At 48.6% G+C, this 26,223-nt stretch overlaps 1 protein-coding gene across 2 annotated transcripts in view; it reads left to right on the plus strand.

Annotated features, from left to right (window-relative positions):
* LOC146221515 (ephrin type-B receptor 4b-like) overlaps positions 1-24,690 on the plus strand; it is a 30,579-nt gene extending 5,889 nt beyond the window's left edge. Inside the window, exons 5-18 of one of the 2 annotated variants that reach the window (XM_084691440.1) lie at positions 5,484-5,639; positions 6,175-6,507; positions 6,757-6,890; positions 12,515-12,680; positions 12,789-12,888; positions 13,947-14,011; positions 14,628-14,741; positions 15,586-15,833; positions 16,045-16,105; positions 16,389-16,543; positions 17,632-17,781; positions 21,801-21,994; positions 23,127-23,285; positions 23,653-24,690. In XM_084691440.1, coding sequence (XP_084547566.1) covers positions 5,484-5,639; positions 6,175-6,507; positions 6,757-6,890; positions 12,515-12,680; positions 12,789-12,888; positions 13,947-14,011; positions 14,628-14,741; positions 15,586-15,833; positions 16,045-16,105; positions 16,389-16,543; positions 17,632-17,781; positions 21,801-21,994; positions 23,127-23,285; positions 23,653-23,758 — 2,141 coding nt within the window. In that variant the 3' untranslated portion in view covers positions 23,759-24,690. The remainder of the gene's footprint in view (positions 1-5,483; positions 5,640-6,174; positions 6,508-6,756; positions 6,891-12,514; positions 12,681-12,788; positions 12,889-13,946; positions 14,012-14,627; positions 14,742-15,585; positions 15,834-16,044; positions 16,106-16,388; positions 16,544-17,631; positions 17,782-21,800; positions 21,995-23,126; positions 23,286-23,652) is intronic. The other variant, XM_084691441.1, reaches the window with a different exon arrangement.
* The last annotated feature ends 1,533 nt before the right edge of the window (positions 24,691-26,223 follow it).

Below are 26,223 nucleotides of genomic sequence, written 5' to 3' on the forward strand. Positions count from 1 at the left end.
ATGCAGGTCTTCAAATAGAACTACACTCACTACACACATTACATACACACACTACACCATAGTACACACACTACATACACACTACACACCCTACACACAATACACACATTACATACACTTCATACACACACTGCTCAAAGTGTATACACAGAAAGACTAATGTACACAGAGCTGAAGGAGTCTGGACTGCTTTAGAGAGATAGGAAGAGAGAGAGAGAGAGAGAGAGAGAGAGGGAGAGACAGAGACAGAGAGAGAGAGGGAGAGAGAGAGAGGGAGAGGGAGAGGGAGAGAGAGAGAGAGAGAGAGAGAGAGAGAGAGAGAGAGAGAGAGAGAGAGAGGAGAGAGGGAGAGAGGCGAGAGGGAAGGGAGAGAGAAAGAGGACACTGTAGCTTTGTAGCAGAAAGACAGACAAGCAGAAAGAGAGGAAGAGAGAGAGACAGTGAGAGAGGGGAGGAAAACAATGAGGGGTAGAGAGACAGTTTGAGAGTGGATGGAGAGAGAGTGTATTTCCTGTTTGTGTGTGTATGAGGTCAGAGGTCATGAGCTGGAGAACCAGGAAATGATCTGGTAGCTGAGCAGGTCTAGTCCCAGTTAAACACACACACACACACACACACACACACTCTGTCATATACACACTCTCTCTCTACACACTTAGTATACCCTCACCCTCTGAGTCCAGCTGAGAGCACAAAGGAAGAGCTCAGCCTTGTGACTGGGTCAGAGGTCAATCTGTGCTTCTCTAAAGCTGCGTGTGGGAGAGTGTGTGTGTTACTGTGTGTGTTTGTACCTGTGTGTGTAGATATCTGTAGCTGTGTGTGTGTGTTTGTAGCTGTGTGTGTAGATATCTGTAGCTGTGTGTGTGTGTTTGTAGCTGTGTGTGTAGATATCTGTAGCTGTGTGTGTGTGTTTGTTGCTGTGTGTGTAGATATCTGTCAAAATACTGGTAACTACTAGCCTGACGTTGTCATATTCATAATTCTAGTCAGAATATGAGTCTGAAAACTCTCCGTTGAGCTGTGACTACGGGGCGTGTTTCAGCCGAACTCGTAAAACAAATGCCTCTTCGCTCAATTGGATAGACCTACAACCAATCAGAGCAACGTAATATGTTGTTTGTTGAAAACAAATTCAACCCAAGGGCTCTTTCGTGACGTTGTTGATTACATTACTGTTTATCATCTGTCCATCATCGTGTAAAGCCCACCCTGGCAATTTCATTGGTCCGCCCAGATCCTGGTTTTATGTAGTTGTTCCCAATACGAGACCCTCCAGACCCAACTTCCCGACCAAATTTTTTTGTGGGCGGGGAGAGATTGGGCTGGCAGCCAGGCTAGGTAAGTACACTACTTTACTAGACCTCAGGAACACGCTTTCCTGCGTTACCCAAGCCATCTTTTAGTGGAGCTTGCATGCTTGCCTGTGTGCTTGCTTGTCTGGGCACCGTTGCCACAGAGACCGATTTGAGTGATTTGAGTGATGTAGCTGCTGGTGTAGACATTGACAACCCAGTATCATATACTAGGTAGGTAGATACTAGGTAGGCGTAGAAGGAGGGAAGCGGGAAAATGGATGAGACGGAGACAGGAGGGTTCAGCCAGTGGCGATATTCTCATTATTGGGGTGTGCTTGCCTTCGGCGAGCACAAACCATTGTTATCTCACATATATATTTATTATTATTTATTGTTTATTTTCGCGACCCTAAGGCTCAGTCAATATTTGGACTACATAGACAACTTCAATGTCAAAAGGTTTGTCCTGGTCACGATTGCGTTGGTTCTATTGGGATTTATGTTCCGTTGCACGGTTTAGGTTTTTATTAAGTTTTTGTGGCAAAAGTGAAGCTAACGGTGGCTAACTTGCTAGCCACAGTCACTGACGCTAATGACATCACTAATGTCACAAAATATCGCGTGAATACCTCTAGCAGAACATTAGTTTAGCAGCTTGTTAACTCTGAGAGATGGCTAGGCTAACTGCTTTACTGCAAGGGAGCTGCAGAAACGCCACAAGCAAAGAGGCCAGGGTGAAAACTGTTTACTCATTTTACTTTGTGATATGAAACACAATTGTGAAGTGTAATGTACAATATAAGATGATATAAGGAAGTAGTTACATCTACTTTCCGAAACAGTAGTCTACTATTTCACTGAAGCATTAGCATCATGACATTAGCCTCTGTTGCCCGGGCAACACATACTACAGCAGTCTATGATGCATCTGTTTTCAATCATTAAAATAAACATTCCTCACAAATACATTTCCGTTGTAGGATTTATTATGACATTAGATTACAAGTAAACAATTTATTGGTGAAATTATCATTACCTGTAGTTTCAAACCAGTGTAGCTCACTGCAACGCTGTACTGTAGCCTACAGTAGTCTAGTAGCTAAAAAAAACATCACAGCTGTTTACAGTAGCCTACGTAGGAAGTCAAACGGTGGCACATGTTAGTGACTACTAACCTGAACTCCATTGCCACTGCCTAAACTTCAATCTGTTCATGAAAATAATTCATTTCACCCTAGACCGTACAACGGAAGTAACGTTAAATCGAATTTAACCAACGCAATCGCTACCAAGACAGTCTAGTAGTAGTTGTAGCCTACAATTTACTGGGGCAGCTTCTCCACACAGCAGGACTATATCGCATTTTGCCTTGTTACTGACAATGATCGCTACCACTAACATTCTTATGAAGGAGTGATTTTCCCCTAAATAAATGTCAAGCTTATTTACGTTTTTGGGGGCATATTTTCAGTTAGCAGATGATACTATTTGAACACCGGTCTGCCAAATGTATTCGTTTTGATTCAACTATGAGGTTGCTGATCACCATTCCCTCTTGCAGGGGAAATGAGTAGACAACTATTTCATTCTACTCTTCACTCTTAGTATTTTGAGTTGTAAATGAGCAGAAAAAAATATGCTTTTAAATCTATGTAATCTTTATAAATAATAAGTAGGCTATGCATTTTAATATAAAATATACAGAAATGTAATTTACAAACGGACCCCTGCAACCAACGCAAGTAAGCAAGCACACCCTACAATTTCCCCAGAAATTGTACCCTCTCTAGTTTTAACTTTGTTGCTCGAAACGACAAAAATAATACAGTAAAATGCACTCTATGTCCAGGCGAGAGGAGTCTTTCAACTGCTGTCAACTCAATGAGATTTTAAAGTGAGGCATATTTCTTTGGTCAGACAGTGTGGACAGGGTTAATGTTCGTTCAAGTGAATGGCTGAGTTTTATATTCCATTTTGTGTTACATGTTTACAATTACAATACACTATGTGGAAAGGCTAAGAGATGCCCTTTATTGAAAATTGAAAAACAAAGTGATGAAAGGGCCATGATGTTTGTCCATGTATCTTTGCGGTAAGTTTGTACATTTGCTTAAAAAAATTGAAAGTAAAGTAACTTTGAAAATGCAGTAACTAGTAAAGTAATTAAGTTACTTTTTCTGAGTAAATACCCCAACACTGTAGCTATGTGTGTAGATATCTGTAGCTGTGTGTGTAGATATCTGTAGCTGTGTGTGTAGATATCTGTAGCTGTGTGTGTAGATATCTGTAGCTGTGTGTGTAGATATCTGTAGCTGTGTGTGTAGATATCTGCAAGTCTGTGCGTGAGTGTGTGTGTGCGTGTATTACATTTACATTTAGTCATTTAGCAGACGCTCTTATCCAGAGCGACTTACAGTAAGTACAGGGTGAAGTGTCTTGCCCAAGGACACAGCGTAATTTGGCACGGCCGGGAATCAAACTGGCAACCTTCAGATTACTAGTCCGATTCCCTAACCACTTAGCTACCTGACTCCCTACGTATGAAGGTGTATGTGTGTGTGTGATCCATCAAAGGAAGTATTTGGGTGGAGACTCTCACAGATCACATTACCCACGATGCACCACACCCTAAACTGAACACTGGTGTATTCTAAATCTGATAGAGGGGAGGGGAGGGAGGGAGGGGGGAGTCAGGGGAGGGGAGGGGAGGGGAGGGGAGGGGAGGGGATAAGGGGGAGGGGATAAGGGGGAGGGGATAAGGGGGAGGGGGGAGGGTCAATTGTTTAACACAAAGTCCTTCTCTGGATGACACAGAGAAAAAAGATCCATTTCCATCTTCACCACCCCCCCCCCCCCACACACACTAACACACACACTAACACACACTAACACACACTAACACACAAACACTAAACACACACAGCAGCTGTCTGTTTGGTGACTGTTGGTCTCTTTTGTGTCTCTTGGGATATGTTCTCTTTTGTGTGTGTGAGTGCAAAGGACAGGTCCCTGCAGACTGTTGACCAGATCGTGGCTTATGACACATGTGTGTGTCCTCAAGTACATATCAAATCCATCAAAAGGATATGTATAGGATATATACCGGATATATATAGGATATATACAGGATATATCTAGGATATATACAGGATATATACAGGATATATATAGGATATATATAGGATATGTATAGGATATATACAGGATATATATAGGATATATACAGGATATATATAGGATATATCTAGGATATATACAGGATATATACAGGATATATATAGGATATATATAGGATATATATAGGATATATATAGGAAATATACAGGATATATATAGGATATATATAGGGTATATATAGAATATATACAGGATATATATAGGATATATACAGGATATCAATAGGATATATATAGGATATATATAGGATATATATATACTAAATATATGTAGTATATCTCCATCTGTATACAAACAGTGAAAACACACACACATGCCCACACACACACATGCCCGCCCACACACACACACAGTAGGTCAGCAGGGAGCACAGTGATGATGTCATGGCTCTCTCAGATTAGGCTGAGCTTGCTGGTTTCCACTTCCTGTGTGGACGAGGTCACTTCCTGTCACTTCTGATTGTTCTGCTCATCCAGCGCCAAACAGTCTGTCCTCTCTCTCTCTCCCTCTCTCTATCTCTCTCTCTCTCTCTATCTCTCCCCTCCCTCCCTCCCTCCCTCCCTCCCTCCCTCCCTCCCTCCCTCCCTCCCTCCCTCCCTCCCTCCCTCCCTCCCTCCCTCCCTCCCACCCTCCCACCCTCCCTCCCTCCCTCCCTCCCTCTCTCTTTCCTTCCCCCCTCCCTCCCTCCTTCCCTCCCTCTCTCTCCCTCCCTCTCTCTCTCTCTTTCCTTCCCCCCTCCCTCCCTCCTCTATGTCCTCCCCTTCGCACCCTCTATCCTTCTCTCTCTGTCCTTTGTGGTATTTCCTGTGGAATGCAGGGTATTTCCTGTGATGACATCACAGGGGTCAGGGTGGGACAGGGCTGAAATATTGTCAAGGCTACAGTAAGTGATAAGTTCTACTGTCATATCATCTCCTTCCCTCTCTCTCTCTTTTCACTCTCCCCACCTCTCCCTTTCTCTTTCTCTCTGTCTCCTCCTCTCTCTCTTTCTCCATCTCTCTCTCTCTTCAGCTTGTCCGGCTGGCCAATTCAAGTTGGGGTCAGGGTTCGGGGGATGTGGTTTATGTCCGACCAATAGTAACACGCTTGTCCCTGGCTCCGCCTATTGCCCCTGTCGCCCTGGTTACTACCGAGCAGACTCGGACCCACAACACAGCGCCTGCACCAGTAAGTCCTCTCCTCCTCCTCTCCTCCTCCTCTCCTCCTTCTCCCCTCCTCCTCTCCTCCTTGCCTCTCTTCTCCCCTCCTCCTCCTCTCCTCCTCTCTTCTCCTCTCCTCCTCTCCTCCTTGCCTCTCTTCTCCCCTCCTCCTCCTCTCCTCCTCTCTTCTCCTCTCCTCCTCTCCTCTCTTCTCCCCTCCTCCTCCTCTCCTCCTAGCCTCTCTTCTCCCCTCCTCCTCCCCTCCTCCTTGCCTCTCTTCTCCCCTCGTCCTCCTCTTCTCCTCTCTTCTCCCCTCCTCCTCCTCTCCTCCTTGCCTCTCTTATCCCCTCCTCCTCTCCTCTCTTCTCCCCTCCTCCTCCTCTCCTCCTTGCCTCTCTTCTCCCCTCCTCTCCTCCTCCTCTCCTCCTCTCCTCTCTTCTCCCCTCCTCCTCCTCTCCTCATCTCCTCTCTTCTCCCCTCCTCCTGCTCTCCTCCTTCTCCTTCTCTCTCTCTCCATACCTCTGTCTAAAGTGTAGTGAGTAACCCCCCCCTCCCCCCCTCAGGGTCCCCCTCCCCCCCACGCTCCCTGGTCTCCCAGATCAACGACACTGTGGTAACGCTGGAGTGGAGCGAGCCAATGGAGCGTGGGGGGCGGAGTGACCTCACCTACGACATCTCCTGCTTACGCTGTGCCAGCCATTCAGCTTGCTCTCCCTGTGGAGAGGGAGTGGCCTACCGCCCCGCCCAATCAGGGCTCAGACAGCGACGGGTGGTGATCTGGGGACTACTCCCACACACCACCTACACATTCACAGTCCAATCACTGAACGGCGTCTCTCGGCTCAGCCAATCAGAGCCCTCGGCTGAGAAAGTCAACATCACAACCAGCCGAGATGGTATGATGCGCACACACCACACACACACTCACACCACACCACACACATACTCACACACATGCACATACACACACACACATGCACACACACCACACACATACACACACACACACAAACACTCACACACATACACACAAGCCACACACAGACTCCCCTCCCCCAACACAGACACACACACCATAATTAATTAATCAATTTTAACAGTTTTCACGTGTGTGTGGTGTGTGTGGTGTGTGTGTGTGTGAACAGTCCCAGCTCCTGTTTCAGGCATCAGAAGGAGCAAGGCCACAGAGAGCAGTCTGTCTCTGGAATGGAACCCTAACCCCACTCCTACCAACACACACTACCCAGTGCTGGACTACCAGCTACGCTACTGCCCTGAGGTAGACACACACACACACACTACCAGCTACTCTACTGCCCTGAGGTAGACACACACACACACACTACCAGCTACTCTACTGCCCTGAGGTAGACACACACACACACACTACCAGCTACTCTACTGCCCTGAGGTAGACACACACACACACACTACCAGCTACTCTACTGCCCTGAGGTAGACACACACACACACACACACTACCAGCTACGCTACTGCCCTGAGGTAGACACACACACACACACTACCAGCTACTCTACTGCCCTGAGGTAGACACACACACACACACTACCAGCTACTCTACTACCCTGAGGTAGACACACACACACACACACACTACCAGCTACGCTACTGCCCTGAGGTAGACACACACACACACACTACCAGCTACTCTACTGCCCTGAGGTAGACACACACACACACACACACTACCAGCTACGCTACTGCCCTGAGGTAGACACACACACACACACTACCAGCTACTCTACTACCCTGAGGTAGACACACACACACACACTACCAGCTACTCTACTGCCCTGAGGTAGACACACACACACACACTACCAGCTACTCTACTACCCTGAGGTAGACACACACACACACACACTACCAGCTACGCTACTGCCCTGAGGTAGACACACACACACACACTACCAGCTACTCTACTACCCTGAGGTAGACACACACACACACACTACCAGCTACTCTACTGCCCTGAGGTAGACACACACACACACACTACCAGCTACTCTACTGCCCTGAGGTAGACACACACACACACACTACCAGCTACGCTACTGCCCTGAGGTAGACACACACACACACACACTACCAGCTACTCTACTGCCCTGAGGTAGACACACACACACACACTACCAGCTACTCTACTGCCCTGAGGTAGACACACACACACACACTACCAGCTACGCTACTGCCCTGAGGTAGACACACACACACACACACTACCAGCTACGCTACTGCCCTGAGGTAGACACACACACACACACTACCAGCTACTCTACTGCCCTGAGGTAGACACACACACACACACACTACCAGCTACTCTACTACCCTGAGGTAGACACACACACACACACTACCAGCTACGCTACTGCCCTGAGGTAGACACACACACACACACTACCAGCTACTCTACTGCCCTGAGGTAGACACACACACACACACTACCAGCTACTCTACTGCCCTGAGGTAGACACACACACACACACTACCAGCTACACTACTGCCCTGAGGTAGACACACACACACTACCAGCTACTCTACTGCCCTGAGGTAGACACACACACACACACACACTACCAGCTACTCTACTGCCCTGAGGTAGACACACACACACACACTACCAGCTACGCTACTACCCTGAGGTAGACACACACACACACACTACCAGCTACTCTACTGCCCTGAGGTAGACACACACACACACACTACCAGCTACGCTACTACCCTGAGGTAGACACACACACACACACTACCAGCTACTCTACTGCCCTGAGGTAGACACACACACACACACTACCAGCTACTCTACTGCCCTGAGGTAGACACACACACACACACTACCAGCTACTCTACTGCCCTGAGGTAGACACACACACACACACTACCAGCTACGCTACTGCCCTGAGGTAGACACACACACACACACTACCAGCTACTCTACTGCCCTGAGGTAGACACACACACACACACTACCAGCTACTCTACTACCCTGAGGTAGACACACACACACACACACACTACCAGCTACGCTACTGCCCTGAGGTAGACACACACACACACACTACCAGCTACTCTACTGCCCTGAGGTAGACACACACACACACACACACTACCAGCTACGCTACTGCCCTGAGGTAGACACACACACACACACTACCAGCTACTCTACTACCCTGAGGTAGACACACACACACACACTACCAGCTACTCTACTGCCCTGAGGTAGACACACACACACACACTACCAGCTACTCTACTACCCTGAGGTAGACACACACACACACACACTACCAGCTACGCTACTGCCCTGAGGTAGACACACACACACACACTACCAGCTACTCTACTACCCTGAGGTAGACACACACACACACACTACCAGCTACTCTACTGCCCTGAGGTAGACACACACACACACACTACCAGCTACTCTACTGCCCTGAGGTAGACACACACACACACACTACCAGCTACGCTACTGCCCTGAGGTAGACACACACACACACACACTACCAGCTACTCTACTGCCCTGAGGTAGACACACACACACACACTACCAGCTACTCTACTGCCCTGAGGTAGACACACACACACACACTACCAGCTACGCTACTGCCCTGAGGTAGACACACACACACACACACTACCAGCTACGCTACTGCCCTGAGGTAGACACACACACACACACTACCAGCTACTCTACTGCCCTGAGGTAGACACACACACACACACACTACCAGCTACTCTACTACCCTGAGGTAGACACACACACACACACTACCAGCTACGCTACTGCCCTGAGGTAGACACACACACACACACTACCAGCTACTCTACTGCCCTGAGGTAGACACACACACACACACTACCAGCTACTCTACTGCCCTGAGGTAGACACACACACACACACTACCAGCTACACTACTGCCCTGAGGTAGACACACACACACTACCAGCTACTCTACTGCCCTGAGGTAGACACACACACACACACACACTACCAGCTACTCTACTGCCCTGAGGTAGACACACACACACACACTACCAGCTACGCTACTACCCTGAGGTAGACACACACACACACACTACCAGCTACTCTACTGCCCTGAGGTAGACACACACACACACACTACCAGCTACGCTACTACCCTGAGGTAGACACACACACACACACTACCAGCTACTCTACTGCCCTGAGGTAGACACACACACACACACTACCAGCTACTCTACTGCCCTGAGGTAGACACACACACACACACTACCAGCTACTCTACTGCCCTGAGGTAGACACACACACACACACTACCAGCTACGCTACTGCCCTGAGGTAGACACACACACACACACTACCAGCTACTCTACTGCCCTGAGGTAGACACACACACACACACTACCAGCTACTCTACTGCCCTGAGGTAGACACACACACACACACACTACCAGCTACTCTACTGCCCTGAGGTAGACACACACACACACACTACCAGCTACTCTACTGCCCTGAGGTAGACACACACACACACACACTACCAGCTACTCTACTGCCCTGAGGTAGACACACACACACACACTACCAGCTACTCTACTGCCCTGAGGTAGACACACACACACACACTACCAGCTACTCTACTGCCCTGAGGTAGACACACACACACACACTACCAGCTACTCTACTGCCCTGAGGTAGACACACACACACACACTACCAGCTACTCTACTACCCTGAGGTAGACACAGACACACACACACTACCAGCTACTCTACTGCCCTGAGGTAGACACAGACACACACACACTACCAGCTACTCTACTGCCCTGAGGTAGACACACACACACACACTACCAGCTACTCTACTGCCCTGAGGTAGACACACACACACACACTACCAGCTACTCTACTGCCCTGAGGTAGACACACACACACACACTACCAGCTACTCTACTGCCCTGAGGTAGACACACACACACTACCAGCTACTCTACTGCCCTGAGGTAGACACACACACACACACTACCAGCTACTCTACTGCCCTGAGGTAGACACACACACACACACTACCAGCTACGCTACTGCCCTGAGGTAGACACACACACACACACTACCAGCTACTCTACTGCCCTGAGGTAGACACACACACACACACTACCAGCTACTCTACTGCCCTGAGGTAGACACACACACACACACTACCAGCTACGCTACTGCCCTGAGGTAGACACACACACACACACACACTACCAGCTACTCTACTGCCCTGAGGTAGACACACACACACACACTACCAGCTACTCTACTGCCCTGAGGTAGACACACACACACACACACACTACCAGCTACTCTACTGCCCTGAGGTAGACACACACACACACACACACTACCAGCTACTCTACTGCCCTGAGGTAGACACACACACACACACTACCAGCTACGCTACTGCCCTGAGGTAGACACACACACACACACTACCAGCTACGCTACTGCCCTGAGGTAGACACACACACACACACTACCAGCTACGCTACTGCCCTGAGGTAGACACACACACACACACTACCAGCTACGCTACTGCCCTGAGGTAGACACACACACACTACCAGCTACTCTACTACCCTGAGGTAGACACACACACACACACACTACCAGCTACACTACTGCCCTGAGGTAGACACACACACACTACCAGCTACTCTACTACCCTGAGGTAGACACACACACACACACTACCAGCTACGCTACTGCCCTGAGGTAGACACACACACACACACTACCAGCTACTCTACTACCCTGAGGTAGACACACACACACACACACTACCAGCTACTCTACTACCCTGAGGTAGACACACACACACACACTACCAGCTACGCTACTGCCCTGAGGTAGACACACACACACACACTACCAGCTACTCTACTACCCTGAGGTAGACACACACACACACACTACCAGCTACTCTACTACCCTGAGGTAGACACACACACGCACACTACCAGCTACGCTACTGCCCTGAGGTAGACATACATACACACACACTACCAGCTACTCTACTACGGGAAAATAGAGGATATGAATTTAGATTCAATATAATTATTTGTAATTGCACAGTTAGCTGTATGTCTATTGGGGTCATTTAAATTGTAGCATCAGCCTAAATGTTCCATTCCAAGTGATTAAACCCATATGTAGGTTTATTTTATATTTGTCATTGTAAAACATTGTGTGTGTGTGTGTGTCTCTGTCGGTTTCTGTGCATGTGTGTACCTGTGTATGTGTGCGTGTGTTTGTGTGTACCTGTGTATGTGTGCGTGTACCTGTTTATGTGTGCGTGTGTTTGTGTGTGTACCTGTGTATGTGTGCGTGTGTTTGTGTACCTGTGTTTGTGTGCGTGTGTTTGTGTGTGTGTGTACCTGTACGTGTGTACCTGTGTGTGTGTGTACCTGTACGTGTGTACCTGTGTGTGTGTGTGTGTACCTGTGTGTGTACCTGTGTGTGTGTGGGTGTGTACCTGTGTGTGTGGGTGTGTACCTGTGTGTGTGGGTGTGTGTGTGTGTACCTGTGTGTGTGTGTGGGTGTGTACCTGTGTGTGTACCTGTGTGTGTACCTGTGTGTGTACCTGTACGTGTGTACCTGTGTGTGTGGGTGTGTGTGTGTGTGTGTGTGTGTACCTGTGTACCTGTGTGTGTGGGTGTGTGTGTGTGTACCTGTGTGTGTGTGTGTGTGTACCTGTGTACCTGTGTGTGTGTGTGTGTGTACCTGTACGTGTGTACCTGTGTACCTGTGTGTGTGTGTGTGTGTGTGTACCTGTGTGTGTGTGTACCTGTGTACCTGTGTGTGTGTGTGTGTGTGTGTACCTGTGTACCTGTGTGTGTGTGAGTGCAGCAGGGCCCAGGGCAGGGGCAGTGGAGGTATCTCAGTGCTGTCTCTAGCAGTGTGGATGTGTCTGGGCTGCAGCGAGGGACCCAGTACCGGGTCCAGGTCCGGGCCAGGACCATGGCTGGATACGGCAACTTCAGCCCAGCAAGCAGCTTCCACACCCTGCCTGATGGTGAGGCGAGCCCCAGGCTTCTCTCAGGCCTCCTGGAGCCTGTTGTTTGTTGTTGATGTTGTTGTTGTTGATGATGTTGTTGTTATTGATGATGTTGTTGATGTCCAGAAGGCGAGGGCCGCTCACACCTCATAGTAACTGGAGTCTTGGTCGCCATGGGGATACTGCTTCTCATCGCCGTGGTGATCTTTGCTGGATACTGTTACCGGTGAGGACATAGAGGAGAGAGAGAAGCATTAAAGCCTAAAACCTAAAAGGGGATTGAGAAAATGTGTGTGGTGTGTGTGTGTGTGTGGTGTGTGGTGTGTGTGTGGTGTGTGGTGTGTGTGTGGTGTGTGTGTGGAGTGTGTGTGGTGTGTGGTGTGTGTGTGGAGGGGAGACAGGATACACCGCCCTGTCTCTGCTGGATGCACAGTAGAACAATAGAACTGACCACAGGATCACACACACACACACACAAACACACTCACACAAACACACTCACACACACACTCACACACACACACACACTCACACACACACACACACACACACACACACACACACTCACACACACACACACACACACACTCACACACACACACACACTCACACACACACACTCACACACACTCACACACACACACACTCACACACACTGGACCTGAGTGCACAAGAGGTGGTGGGTGGATCCTCCAGCTATTTCAGTAGAGAGGGGGAGGGGGGCAGGGACCAAGAGGGAGGGAGGGAGGGAGGGAGGGAGGGAGGGAGGGAGGGAGGGAGGGAGGGAGGGAGGGAGGGAGGGAGGGAGGGAGGGAGGGAGGGAGGGAGGGAGGGAGGGAGGGAGGGAGAGTTTTAATAACATCCAGGCAGTGTCTTGGCAGGGAGGAAGGGGAGAGGGATAGAGGAGGGGGAGGAGAGGAGGGGGGAAGAGGAGGGGGGAGAGGAGAGGGAGGAGGGTGGGTGTCCCTGGAGAGAAATGGAATTCTGGAATGGAATTTGTTTCTGACAAACAGGCTTCTCACTTCTCAAACTTTCATCCCTCCCCCTCTCTTCTTCTCCTTCTTCCTCTCTCTCCCTCTGTCTATCCCTCTCTCCCTCTGTCTATCCCTCTCTCCCTCTGTCTATCCCTCTCTCCCTCTGTCTATCCCTCTCTCCCTCTGTCTATCCCTCTCTCCCTCTGTCTATCCCTCTCTTCCTCTGTCTATCCCTCTCTCCCTCTGTCTATCCCTCTCTCCCTCTGTCTATCCCTCTCTTCCTCTGTCTCTCTCTTTCTGTCTCTCTCAGGAAGCGATTGAGATTAAAGAATTTGGAGGCAGATGATAAGAATGGCCAGTATCTGATGGGACAGAGTGAGTACACCGTTCAACCTGACCCTGACCCTGACCCTAACCTGACCTGACCTTGACCCTGACCCTAACCCTATACAACACAACATTAACACAACACAACCTGACCCTTATCCTAACCCTATACAACACAACCTGACCACAACATTAATAACACAACATTAACACAACATTAACACAACACAACCTGACCACAACACAACATAACACAACCTGACCACAACACAAGCTGACCACTACACAACCACAACACAACCACAACACAACCGTAACACATCTTGACCATGACTACAACACAACCACAACCCAACATTAACACAACACAACCTGACCACAACACAAACACGACCACAACCTTAACACAATACAACCACAATATGGCCTTAACACAACCTGACCACAACACAACCTGACCAGGAACACAACCTGACCACAACACAACCTTAACACAACCTTAACACAACCTGACCACAACACATGACCTTAACACAACCTTAACACAACCTGACTACAACACAACCTTAACACAACCACAACACAACCTGACCACAATCTCAACAAAACCACAACCCGACCACAAAGTCAGTGCTGATGTTGCCGTGGTGTGTCTGTTGCTTAGCGATGAAGGTTTATATTGACCCGTTCACCTACGAGGACCCTAACGAGGCTGTGAGAGAGTTCACCAGGGAGATCAACACCTCCTTCGTCAAGATAGAGGAAGTGATAGGAGCAGGTCAGTCCTCCCCTCTCTCCACTCCCCCCTCTCTCCTCTTCTCCCCTCTCTCCTCCCCTCTCTCCACTCCCCCCCTCTCTCCTCTCCTCCCCTCTCTCCTCCCCTCTCTCCACTCCTCCCCTCTCTCCACTCCTCTCCTCTCTCCACTCCTCCCCTCTCTCCTCTATACTTTCCTCCCCTCTCTCCTCTCCTCTCTCCACTCCTCCCCTCTCTCCACTCCTCCCTCTCTCCTCTCCTCTCTCCACTCCTCCCCTCTCTCCTCTCCTCTCTCCACTCCTCTCCTCTCTCCTCTCCTCTCTCCACTCCTCTCCTCTCTCCACTCCTCTCCTCTCTCCTCTCTCCACTCCTCTCCTCTCTCCACTCCTCTCCTCTCTCCTCTATACTTTCCTCCCCTCTCTCCTCTCCTCTCTCCACTCTTCCCCTCGCTCCACTCCTCCCATCTCTCCACTTCTCCCCTCTCCTCTCCTAAGGTCATATAGACTGGCCATATAGAAGTGGTCATATAGAAGTCTATCATGTGAACACTGAGACTTTAATCTTCGGTCTACGACACTACCGCTGTGTGTGTGTCTGTGTGTTGCTACAGTAGTATTCGTGCTGGTGATTACATTATTGAGATGTAACTCTATCTTAGTCTCCCTAGAAACCAGGATTTCCCCAGGCTGCCAGACTACTCTCTCTCTCCTTCCCCCATCCTCTCTCTCTCTCTCTCTCTCTCTCTCTCTCTCCCTCTCTCTCTCTCTGATCCTTCTATTCATATTTTCCACAGTTACAGTCTAAGCTTCCTGTCTGTGGATATCCTGGTATACAATGTCCACTGGTGTGTGTGTGTGTGGGTGTGCAGGGGAGTTTGGGGAGGTGTGTCGGGGCAGGCTGCAGGTTCCAGGCAGGAAGGAGAACTACGTAGCCATCAAGACCCTGAAGGGTGGCTACACAGACAAGCAGAGGCGGGACTTCCTGTCTGAGGCCTCAATCATGGGCCAGTTCCAGCACCCCAACATCATCCACCTGGAAGGGGTCATCACCACCTCCTGTCCTGTCATGATCCTCACTGAGTTCATGGAGAACGGAGCGCTGGATGCCTTCCTCAGGGTAGGAGAGGGGGGAGGGGGCAAGGGAGGAGGGGGCAAGGGAGGAGGGGGCAAGGGAGGAGGGGGAGGAATAGGGGGGGTGGTCATGGTAAATGTGTGTGTGTGATCATATTTGTACCTCTGAACATGTGTGTGTATCTAACCTGTGTATATGTGTTTGTGTGTATGGTGTGTGTGTGTTTACGGTGTGTGTGTGTGTCTCCTCGCTCCAGCTGAATGATGGCCAGTTCACTCCTATCCAGCTGGTGGGCATGCTGCGTGGGATTGCCTCAGGTAGGACAAGAGTGTAGTGTGTGTGTGTATCTAAACTGTGTGTGTGAGTATCTAAACTGCGTGTGTGTGTATCTAAACTGTGTGTGTGTATCTAAACTGCGTGTGTGTGTGTGTGTGTATCTAAACTGTGTGTGTATCTAAACTGTGTGTGTGTGTGTGTCTAAACTGTGTGTGTGTGTCTAACCTGTGTGTGTGTATCTAAACTGTGTTTTTGTATAACCTACAGTGTGTAACCTCCGTTTGTGTGTATGTAACCTGTGTGTGTGTGGGTGTGTGTGTGCAGGTATGAAGTACCTCTCAGAGATGAGCTTTGTGCACCGTGACCTGGCTGCTCGTAACATCCTGGTGAACAGTAACCTGGTCTGCAAGGTGTCTGACTTCGGCCTGTCACGGTTCCTGCAGGAGAACTCCTCCGACCCCACCTACACCAGTTCGCTGGTACGCCCCCTAACTACCCCTCTATCTGCCCCTGACTACCCCTCTATCTGCCCCTGACTACCCCTCTATCTGCCCCTAACTACCCCTCTATCTGCCCCTGACTACCCCTCTATCTGCCCCTAACTACCCCTCTATCTGCCCCTAACTACCCCTCTATCTTCCCCTGACTACCCCTCTATCTGCCCCTAACTACTCCTCTATCTGCCCCTGACTACCCCTCTATCTGCCCCTAACTACCCCTCTATCTGCCCCTGACTACCCCTCTATCTGCCCCTAACTACCCCTCTATCTGCCCCTAACTACCCCTCTATCTGCCCCTAACTACCCCTCTATCTGCCCCTGACTATCCCTCTATCTGCCCCTAACTACCCCTCTATCTGCCCCTAACTACCCCTCTATCTGCCCCTGACTACCCCTCTATCTGCCCCTGACTATTCCTCTATCTGCCCCTAACTACCCCTCTATCTGCCCCTAACTACCCCTCTATCTGCCCCTGACTATCCCTCTATCTGCCCCTAACTACCCCTCTATCTGCCCCTGACTATCCCTCTATCTGCCCCTAACTACCCCTCTATCTGCCCCTAACTACCCCTCTATCTTCCCCTGACTACCCCTCTATCTGCCCCTGACTATCCCTCTATCTGCCCCTAACTACCCCTCTATCTGCCTCTAACTACCCCTCTATCTGCCCCCCTGACTACCCCTCTATCTGCCCCTGACTACCCCTCTATCTGCCCCTGACTACCTCTCTATCTGCCCCCCTGACTACCCCTCTATCTGCCCCCCTGACTACCCCTCTATCTGCCCCTAACTACCCCTCTATCTGCCCCTGACTACCCCTCTATCTGCCCCTGACTACCCCTCTATCTGCCCCTGACTACCCCTCTATCTGCCCCTGACTACCCCTCTATCTGCCCCCCTGACTACCCCTCTATCTGCCCCTGACTACCCCTCTATCTGCCCCTGACTACCCCTCTATCTGCCCCTGACTACCCCTCTATCTGCCCCCCTGACTACCCCTCTATCGGCCTCTAACTACCCCCTCATGTCACATTTTGGAGTGTAACTTGTGGCCCTGCCCCCTCCAGGGAGGGAAGATTCCTATTCGCTGGACGGCTCCAGAGGCTATCGCCTACAGGAAGTTCACCTCGGCGTCGGACGCCTGGAGCTACGGAATCCTCATGTGGGAAGTGATGTCATATGGAGAGAGGCCTTACTGGGACATGAGCAACCAGGACGTGAGTGTGGGAGACTTTAGGATACGAGATAAGAGGTCTTCAAGCCTGTCCTCAGGGACCCCCTGTCCTCAGGGACCCCCTGTCCCTCAGGGACCGCCTGTCCTCAGGGACCCCCTGTCCCTCAGAGACCCCCTGTCCCTCAGGGACCGCCTGTCCTCAGGGACCCCCTGTCCCTCAGAGACCCCCTGTCCTCAGGGACCCCCTGTCCCTCAGGGACCCCCTGTCCTCAGGGACCCCCTGTCCCTCAGGGACCGCCTGTCCTCAGGGACCCCCTGTCCCTCAGAGACCCCCTGTCCCTCAGGGACCGCCTGTCCTCAGGGACCCCCTGTCCCTCAGAGACCCCCTGTCCTCAGGGACCGCCTGTCCTCAGGGACCCCCTGTCCTCAGGGACCCCCTGTCCCTCAGGGACCGCCTGTCCTCAGGGACCCCCTGTCCTCAGGGACCCCCTGTCCCTCAGGGACCCCCTGTCCTCAGGGACCCCCTGTCCTCAGGGACCGCCTGTCCTCAGGGACCCCCTTTCCTCAGGGACCGCCTGTCCTCAGGGACCCCCTGTCCTCAGGGACCCCCTGTCTTCCATGTTTTACATGTTTCCCTGCTCCAACACACCTGAATCAAATGAATGGGTCGTTATCTAGTTATGCAGAAGCCTGTTAACGACCATTCATTCACCATTCAACGACCAGGGTTGAAGACCTCTGTACTAATATACTGTGTATTATTATACTATATAACATACTGTGTATTAATAAACTATATAATATACTGTGTTAGGGTCCCATTAAGGCCAAAATGATAATCACGATTATTTTGATCAATATTGAGATCACGATTAATTATCACGATTATTTGTTGATTATAACCTAATCAAATGTTAATGTCACAATACATTGTACTTGCATAATGGATGTGTATAAAACTCATAATATATAATCCCCCCCCCCCCCTCACAGCGCATTATGCCATCAGACGGATTTTAACAGATAGCGAATGCAACGCATCACTGCCTGGCTACTGCATAGACTTTGAAAAATAACATCGGAAAATAATTTTCAAAAGAAATATTCACGGTTAAATCCATCCTTTTAAATGTCAGTCTTCTCGACGCTGGCGGAAGCCTAATTATTTGACAATTTAGTTTTAACCTTTAACTACGCTACTTAATGTAAAACTATGAGCGTAGTTGACTGGTCATCAGACTGGACACAAATACACAAGAATAATAACAAAACATGCTTAATGCCATATTAAATCATTGTTTTAAATTGACAGTCGTGGCAACTTATTAGCAAGATGTAGGCTATAGCTACCTTACAGGCTAGCCTACTTTCGTTAGCTCGCTTGTCATCACACGTCCTCCTAGCTAGTGTAGCCTGAATGGTTTGCTGCTGTAGACCTCCGCTGGAATTTATATTTATTAAATTATATATTAGCTGAGACGTTGAACTATGGTAAGTAAATACAGCGTCACAGTAACTGCAGTGGACTTTATCTTGAGAAATGGTCCCACACTGCACTTCTCCTAGCCTGCTTCATCATTGCTTGTCTGCTGTAGGAAGTCGCGCTCGCGCAAAATACTGGAAGATGTTGTTTTCATAATGGGCGGCAATACAATAACTATTATTCATTAGGCTTGGATTTTTATTCTAATGAATTCTTAATGACAATTAATCGATCATCGATTATTCATTACCAACCCTACCTTGGGTTGAATTTGTTTTCAACAAACAACATATTACGTTGCTCTGATTGGTTGTTGGTCTATCCAATTGAGCGAAGAGGCATTTGTTTTACGAGTTCGGTTGAAACACGCCCCGTAGTCACAGCCCAACGGAGAGTTTTCAGACTCATATTCTGACTAGAATTATGAGTATGACAACGTCAGGCTAATTTGAATCGCAATTCCATCTGAAACACTGCCAGTGACAACGTTGTTATAGTAGCTTGTTTCAAAGGGGGTTTCTTGTTTCAAAGGGTGTTCTTAATGAATTATGCAATAGGCTCTGTGCAGGGGCGCAGATGGAAGTTTTGAACTGGGGGGGACCAAGCTGTCAGCAAATGATTCCAAATCCATTTGTTATTTTGTGTAATATATATGTACATATATGCAATGTTTATTGCAGCTTCAGTATATATAGGCCTACTGAAGTGCAATACTGAGGTAACAAAAGTGAGAACGATACTGCAATCCCCCGACCCTGTAGGGGTGTCCGGGGGCATGCTCCCCCGGAAGAACATTTCTTAAAATGAAACGCATCAATCTAGTGCACTTTGAGAGCAAAATTAAGAAGCCAGATCAATGTAGAATCAGTGCTCTTCTAAACAATATCATGTTATTTTAACCAGCTGATTGGCTGTGACGTTTAGGCATTAGGTGAGGAGTTTGCATGCATGCAACATATTATTGATATATAGTAGCCTATAGCAATAGTCCATATTTCATTTCAATTTCGCAAAACAAAGAAGACATTCTTAATTTTAAAATGAAATATAACGTAACTCATTTGAACCAGACCAGCAATAATTACCTTCATAAATACTTCTTCACATCCTCTGCCTCGGTAGAGCTAGTCGCCTGGCTAGAACTAGCTGTTGCTAGTGTCATATTTTCTGATTCTAAATCTGCATCTAGTACATCCCGTAGTAGCCTATAATTTAATTTAACGTCTTTAATCGTAAGAGACCGCGGCGCACAGGGATGGGTAATGAGCGTTTTTTCAGATCAAAATTACAATGCAACATACGGCAGACACCTTAGATATGAGAGACCCCCTCAGATTTTTGACTTTGTTGCTTTCATGGGAGCCAGTCCTCACTCTATGGGAGCTCGGCTCCCTCTGGCTACCACGTAATTCGAGCACTGAATGAAAAGGAGCGAGCCAAACATTACAATTTTAAGCAGCCAAAAGAACGGGCCTATAACGTCATCTCCATGACAACCAGGAAGACGCCAAGCCTAAAAGCACAAACGCCGGCTCCAAAAATACTTTAAAATAAGCATAATGCACTTTTTCTTTTCAAGTGTTGTAGTACTTTTGTGTGGCCAACGTTACACACGCTAACATCGCCTATTCAGCTGTGCACTTATAATTGATGCTTGTCGCCTTACGTAGGGAGAGTGGTGGGCGCATGGCTTTGTGCACAATCGTACTGAAGAACTTCCGCTGTAGCCAAAATTCGGGAAATCAGTTTCCGGCTTACTGGAGACCATCACCTGAGTTTCCAAAATGCTCAGCTTTAGTGTCTCCAAGACCTGCCTTAAATAAGCGTCAGTGACGTCCATCGCATCGTAAATGCTTTTTCCCCCTGCTCCAACAAGCAAGCGGGACAAGGGATTCAAACTGTACATATCCAGTTATCTGCACAACTATGAGCGTAAGTAGTATAATGTGGTGTTCCGGTCGGCTAGCGTCTAAGCGAGATAGCAATGTGTTCATTTTAGTGTAGTATAGAAGCTTGTTTTTCTTTATTTGAAACGCTTTTATGTATTATCATTTGTATTTCTGCCCCTCTCTATCCATAATGTTTTTCTTTGAAACATGATTGCCTAATATAGCCCGATAGCCCGAATTGTGGCTACAGCGGAAGTTCGTCAGTACGATTGTGCACAGAGCCCATATGAGTAGGCTAAATGCTTGAAAATATCACTAGATGGGAAAACAGACCCACCTGCAACCGACGCAAGCACACCCTACAATTTCCCCAGAAATTGTACCCTCTCTAGTATTATACAGTATATTGTTATACTGTATATTATACTGTATATTATTATACTATGTATTATTATACTGTGTATTATTATACTGTGTATTATACAGTATATTATAATACTGTATATTATTAAACAGTATATTATACTGTATGGTATTACACCGTAATACTGTGTCTACATTATTAGGTTAAATTAATCTACTGTAATATTGTTGTATATTATGATGGTATATCATTATACCGTGTCTATAATATTATGGTCTGTTGTGTAAAGTATGATGGTATGTCGTCATGGCACCCGTGTCCCCCAGGTGATTAACGCGGTGGAGCAGGACTACCGGCTGCCCCCGCCCCCAGACTGCCCCGCCCCCCTGCACGGCCTAATGCTGGACTGCTGGCAGAAGGAGCGCTCTGCACGGCCCCGCTTCACCTGCCTGGTCGCCTCACTCGATAGGCTGATACGAAACCCCGCCTCCCTCAAGGCCTCCCAGCCCGAAGGCCCTGGGTAAGAAGAGGGAGGAGGAGGGGAATGGAGGGGGTGCATGATGTGTGTGTATGTTTACATTTACATTCAGTCATTTAGCAGACGCTCTTATCCAGAGCGACTTACAGTAAGTACAGGGACATTCCCCCGAGGAAAGTAGGGTGAAGTGCCTTGCCTAAGGACACAACTTAATTTTGGCTCGGCCGGGAATCAAACTGGCGACCTTCAGATTACTAACCCGATTCCCTCACCTCTCAGCCACACTAACCCTGTTTAAAAAGTATTATCCAAAAGACCCCCTTTCTAACCCTTTCATTTCCCTCAACTTACACACTGTCGACACTTTACTGTAACACAAACACGCACACACCACACACTATGCATACACACTATACATACACACTATACACACACATGCTCAGTTCCACACCCACACTATATATACACTCAGACATAGACTCACTCTGGTTACTGTCTGGACTCATCGTGCGACAAAGTCAGTCATGCATGACATTCCTGGGGTCTCATTTATAAAACTGTGCGTAGGATTCTTACAAAAAGTTTACGTACGTCCAAAAGCCTAAAATGGCGTACCCCAAAAATCAGACCATGCATACGCACACCTGTAAGCAATGTTCCCTTTATAAATCACAGATTTCCCACAACTGTACGCCCATTTTTACCCATAATTAGTCAATGCAAGGCACCTCATGAATGCTGATCCAATACAGTAATGACACTGAATGAAAAAGTGTCAACTTCAACTTTTCCCAGTCTTTTTAAACATGAGTATCTGTACTTCTACTGAGGAAAGGATGTGTGTACTTCTGCCATCTCTGGGTAATGGTATAATATAAGATAATGGTAATATATGATAATGATGATAATAATGATAATGGTAATATATGATAATGATGATAATAATGATAATGGTAATATATGATAATGATGATAATAATGATAATGGTAATATATGACAATGATGATAATAATGATAATGGTCATATATGATCATGATGACAATAGTGAAAATGATAACATACGATAATGATGATATTCATAATAATTCTTTTTTTAATAGCGATTGTGATCATGATGATAATAATGCTAATGCTTCAATATGATAATGCTGATGCTGTTTGTGATGCTGCAGGCCGTCCCAGCCCCTGCTGGACCAGCGCACGCCCCCCTCCCTCTCCTCCTGCAGCTCTGTGGGGGCGTGGCTTAGAGCCATCAAGATGGAGCGCTATGAGGAGGCCTTCCTGCAGGCTGGCTTCACCTCCCTGGACATCGTCTCTCAGCTCTCTACAGAGTAGGTCTCTCTCTGTCACACCCCACACACACACATACACACCCCACACACACACATACACCCCCCCCCCACACACACACACATACACACACCCCATACAACCCCCCCCCCACATACACACAACCCACACACCCACACACACCCACACATACATACATGCCAGTACAGTGGTTATAGATTAAACATATTTAAGGTTTTTCCTCCTTCCATCTCTTCCTTCTCTCCTCCCCTCCCTCCCACATACCTCACATACACACACCCCACACAGACACACACACACACCCCACACACCTCACACACACATACACACCACACAGCCTCCACAAACGTGAGTTTAATTGTTAATAGTGTATGTGTGTGTGTTCAGGGATCTGTTGCGTGTGGGCGTGACCCTGGCAGGACACCAGAAGAAGATCCTCTCATCCATTCAGACGCTTCAATTCCACAAGGCCCCGACCACTCTCCCTTACTGACCTATCAGCTTCCAGCAACTCCACCACTGCCCAATCACACGACCATGATATGAGCCAAAGGCCCACCCACCCTCAGGATGACATCACAATGCCAACACACACCCCTACCAATCACTGTGCTTATCTGCATGATGGGGTCGTGGTCAGAAGGGCTGTGGTTTCTACAGGAGCAGAGATGGAGGAAGAGAGAGAAGGATATAGAGGACCTGACCTGAACTCAAGAACTTACCCGGAATCCTGAACTCTCCAGAATTCTCCAGAATTATAGAACACTCCAGAACTCTAGAATATGCTTGAACCCTGGGGTTACCTGAGCAAGCTCAAGAACATGCATGGCATTCTGAACTGAGCCGAAAGCTTGGAGTGTTACTGCAGCGATTATGATGATGATGATGATGAATCTATATTGTAGCACTTTTCTTCCCTATTCTCTCTGAGAACCTATGGCTGAGGTTCTAATATCTCTGAACACTCTGGAACGTATTCACATTTAGCCACCCTGACCCCTGAACCTGGCCTTCACATTGAAGGCCTCTATCCACATTCATGTTGGTGATCTAGCTTATTAAGTTGTTTACTGTTTATAATGTTGTGTTTATAATGTTGTATTGATGAAGATTATTATTATTTGTAGTAAGTAATTTAGCAGACGCTCTTATCCAGAGCGACTTACAGTAAGTACAGGGGACATTCCCCCCGAGGCAAGTAGGGTGAAGTGCCTTGCCCAGGGACACAACGTCAAACTGGCAACCTTCAGATTACTAGCCTGATTCCCTCACCGTTCAGCCACCTGAGATGAGGATGAAGGAGGAGTTTTTCTAACCAACGTTCCTACCACGAGTATGTTATATATCTGACCTGCTATTGGCTTAAGAGTCATGTCTTTCACCCGTCTAGCCAATTGCAATAAAGATGACATATGCTGTCCTGTCTATTTTGGTGTGCTGCATCCTCCCTCAGTGTATGTGTGGAACTGTGTGTGTGTGGCGAGGGAGGGGGGGGAAGGAAGGAGGGAGAGAGGGAAGGAAGAAGGGAGGGAGGGAGGGGACATACAGAAAATAAAGTTGTTTTACTAATTTTAAGAAACATCAGTGCAACCATGTTCTCTCTACAATTGAACCATGCACACTCGTTCTCCGTGCAGAACGCTGACCTCTGACCCTGGCGATGTGCTCTGGTCACCATGGAGACCCCCAGTGTGTGTGAGTTAGTGTGTGTGTGAGTAAGTGTGTGAGTGAGGGTGTGTGTGACTGACACACTGGGTAACTCGAAACTCAGGAAACATTTGGTTTAGATTAAGAGCTGAGTGACTGTGTGTGTGTGTAGAGTTCTGACATGGGAAATAGATTCATTTTAATGAGCACATTTTTGCTCGGGGGGGGGGGGGGTGGGGTGGGGGTAGGGGCCGAGCGGGGAGGGGGGCAGTGGAGGAACGGGGTGGGCAGGGAAGGAGTGTGAGGGGCAGGGGAGGAGTGTGAGGGGCAGTGGAGGAACGGGGTGGGCAGGGCAGGAGTGGGAGGGGCAGGGGAGGAGTGGGAGGGGCAGGGGAGGAGTGGGAGGGGCAGGGGAGGAGTGGGAGGGGCAGGGGTAAGTGCAGGGGTATTGAGGGTATTAAACATAATTGGAAACTTGTGCTGAATCCACAGACTCACTGGAGGAGGACACACTGGAGTCCTGAACACACTGGAGGATGAGAAGAGAGGAGAGGAGGGGAGAGGAGAGAGAAGGAGAGAAGAGGAGAGGAGAGGAGGGGAGAGAGAAGAGAAGAGAGGAGGGGAGAGGAGAGAGAAGGAGAAGAGAGGAGAGGAGGGAAGAGGAGAGGAGAGGGAAAGAGAGAAGAGGAGAGGAGAGGGAAGGAGAGGAGAGAAGAGGAGAAGAGAGGAGAGGAGGGGAGAGGAGAGAAGAGGAGAGGAGGGAAGAGGAGAGAGAAGGAGAGAAGAGGAGAGGAGGGAAGGAGAGGAGAGAAGAGGAGAAGAGAGGAGAGGAGGGGAGAGGAGAGAGAAGGAGAGAAGAGGAGAGGAGGGAAGGAGAGGAGAGAAGAGGAGAAGAGAGGAGAGGAGGGGAGAGGAGAGAGAAGGAGAGAAGAGGAGGTGAGAGGAGAGAGAAGGAGAGAAGAGGAGAGGAGGGAAGAGGAGAGGAGAGGAGGGAAGAGGAGGGGAGGGAGAGATGGAAGGAGGAAAAACTTGAGATGTTTTTAATCTATAACCACTGTACTGGCATGTATGTATGTGTGTGTATGCGTAGGTGTGTGTATGTATGTGTGTGTGTGTATGCATGTGAATGTGTGTGTGTTCAGGGGGGATTTGGCTGAAGCACTGGCCTGCCTCTCTTTCTCTGCAACAATCAATATTGACAGCTGGGTACGGTGTGTGTGTGGGTGCGTGTGTATGTGTGTATATGTGTATGTGTGCGTGTGTGTGTATGTGTGCGTGTGTGTGTAACCCCAAACTCATACTCCCTATCTG

This window comes from Hypomesus nipponensis, chromosome 25 (genome assembly GCF_054491055.1).
Source record: "Hypomesus nipponensis isolate SF chromosome 25, ASM5449105v1, whole genome shotgun sequence".
Taxonomy (NCBI): domain Eukaryota; kingdom Metazoa; phylum Chordata; class Actinopteri; order Osmeriformes; family Osmeridae; genus Hypomesus; species Hypomesus nipponensis.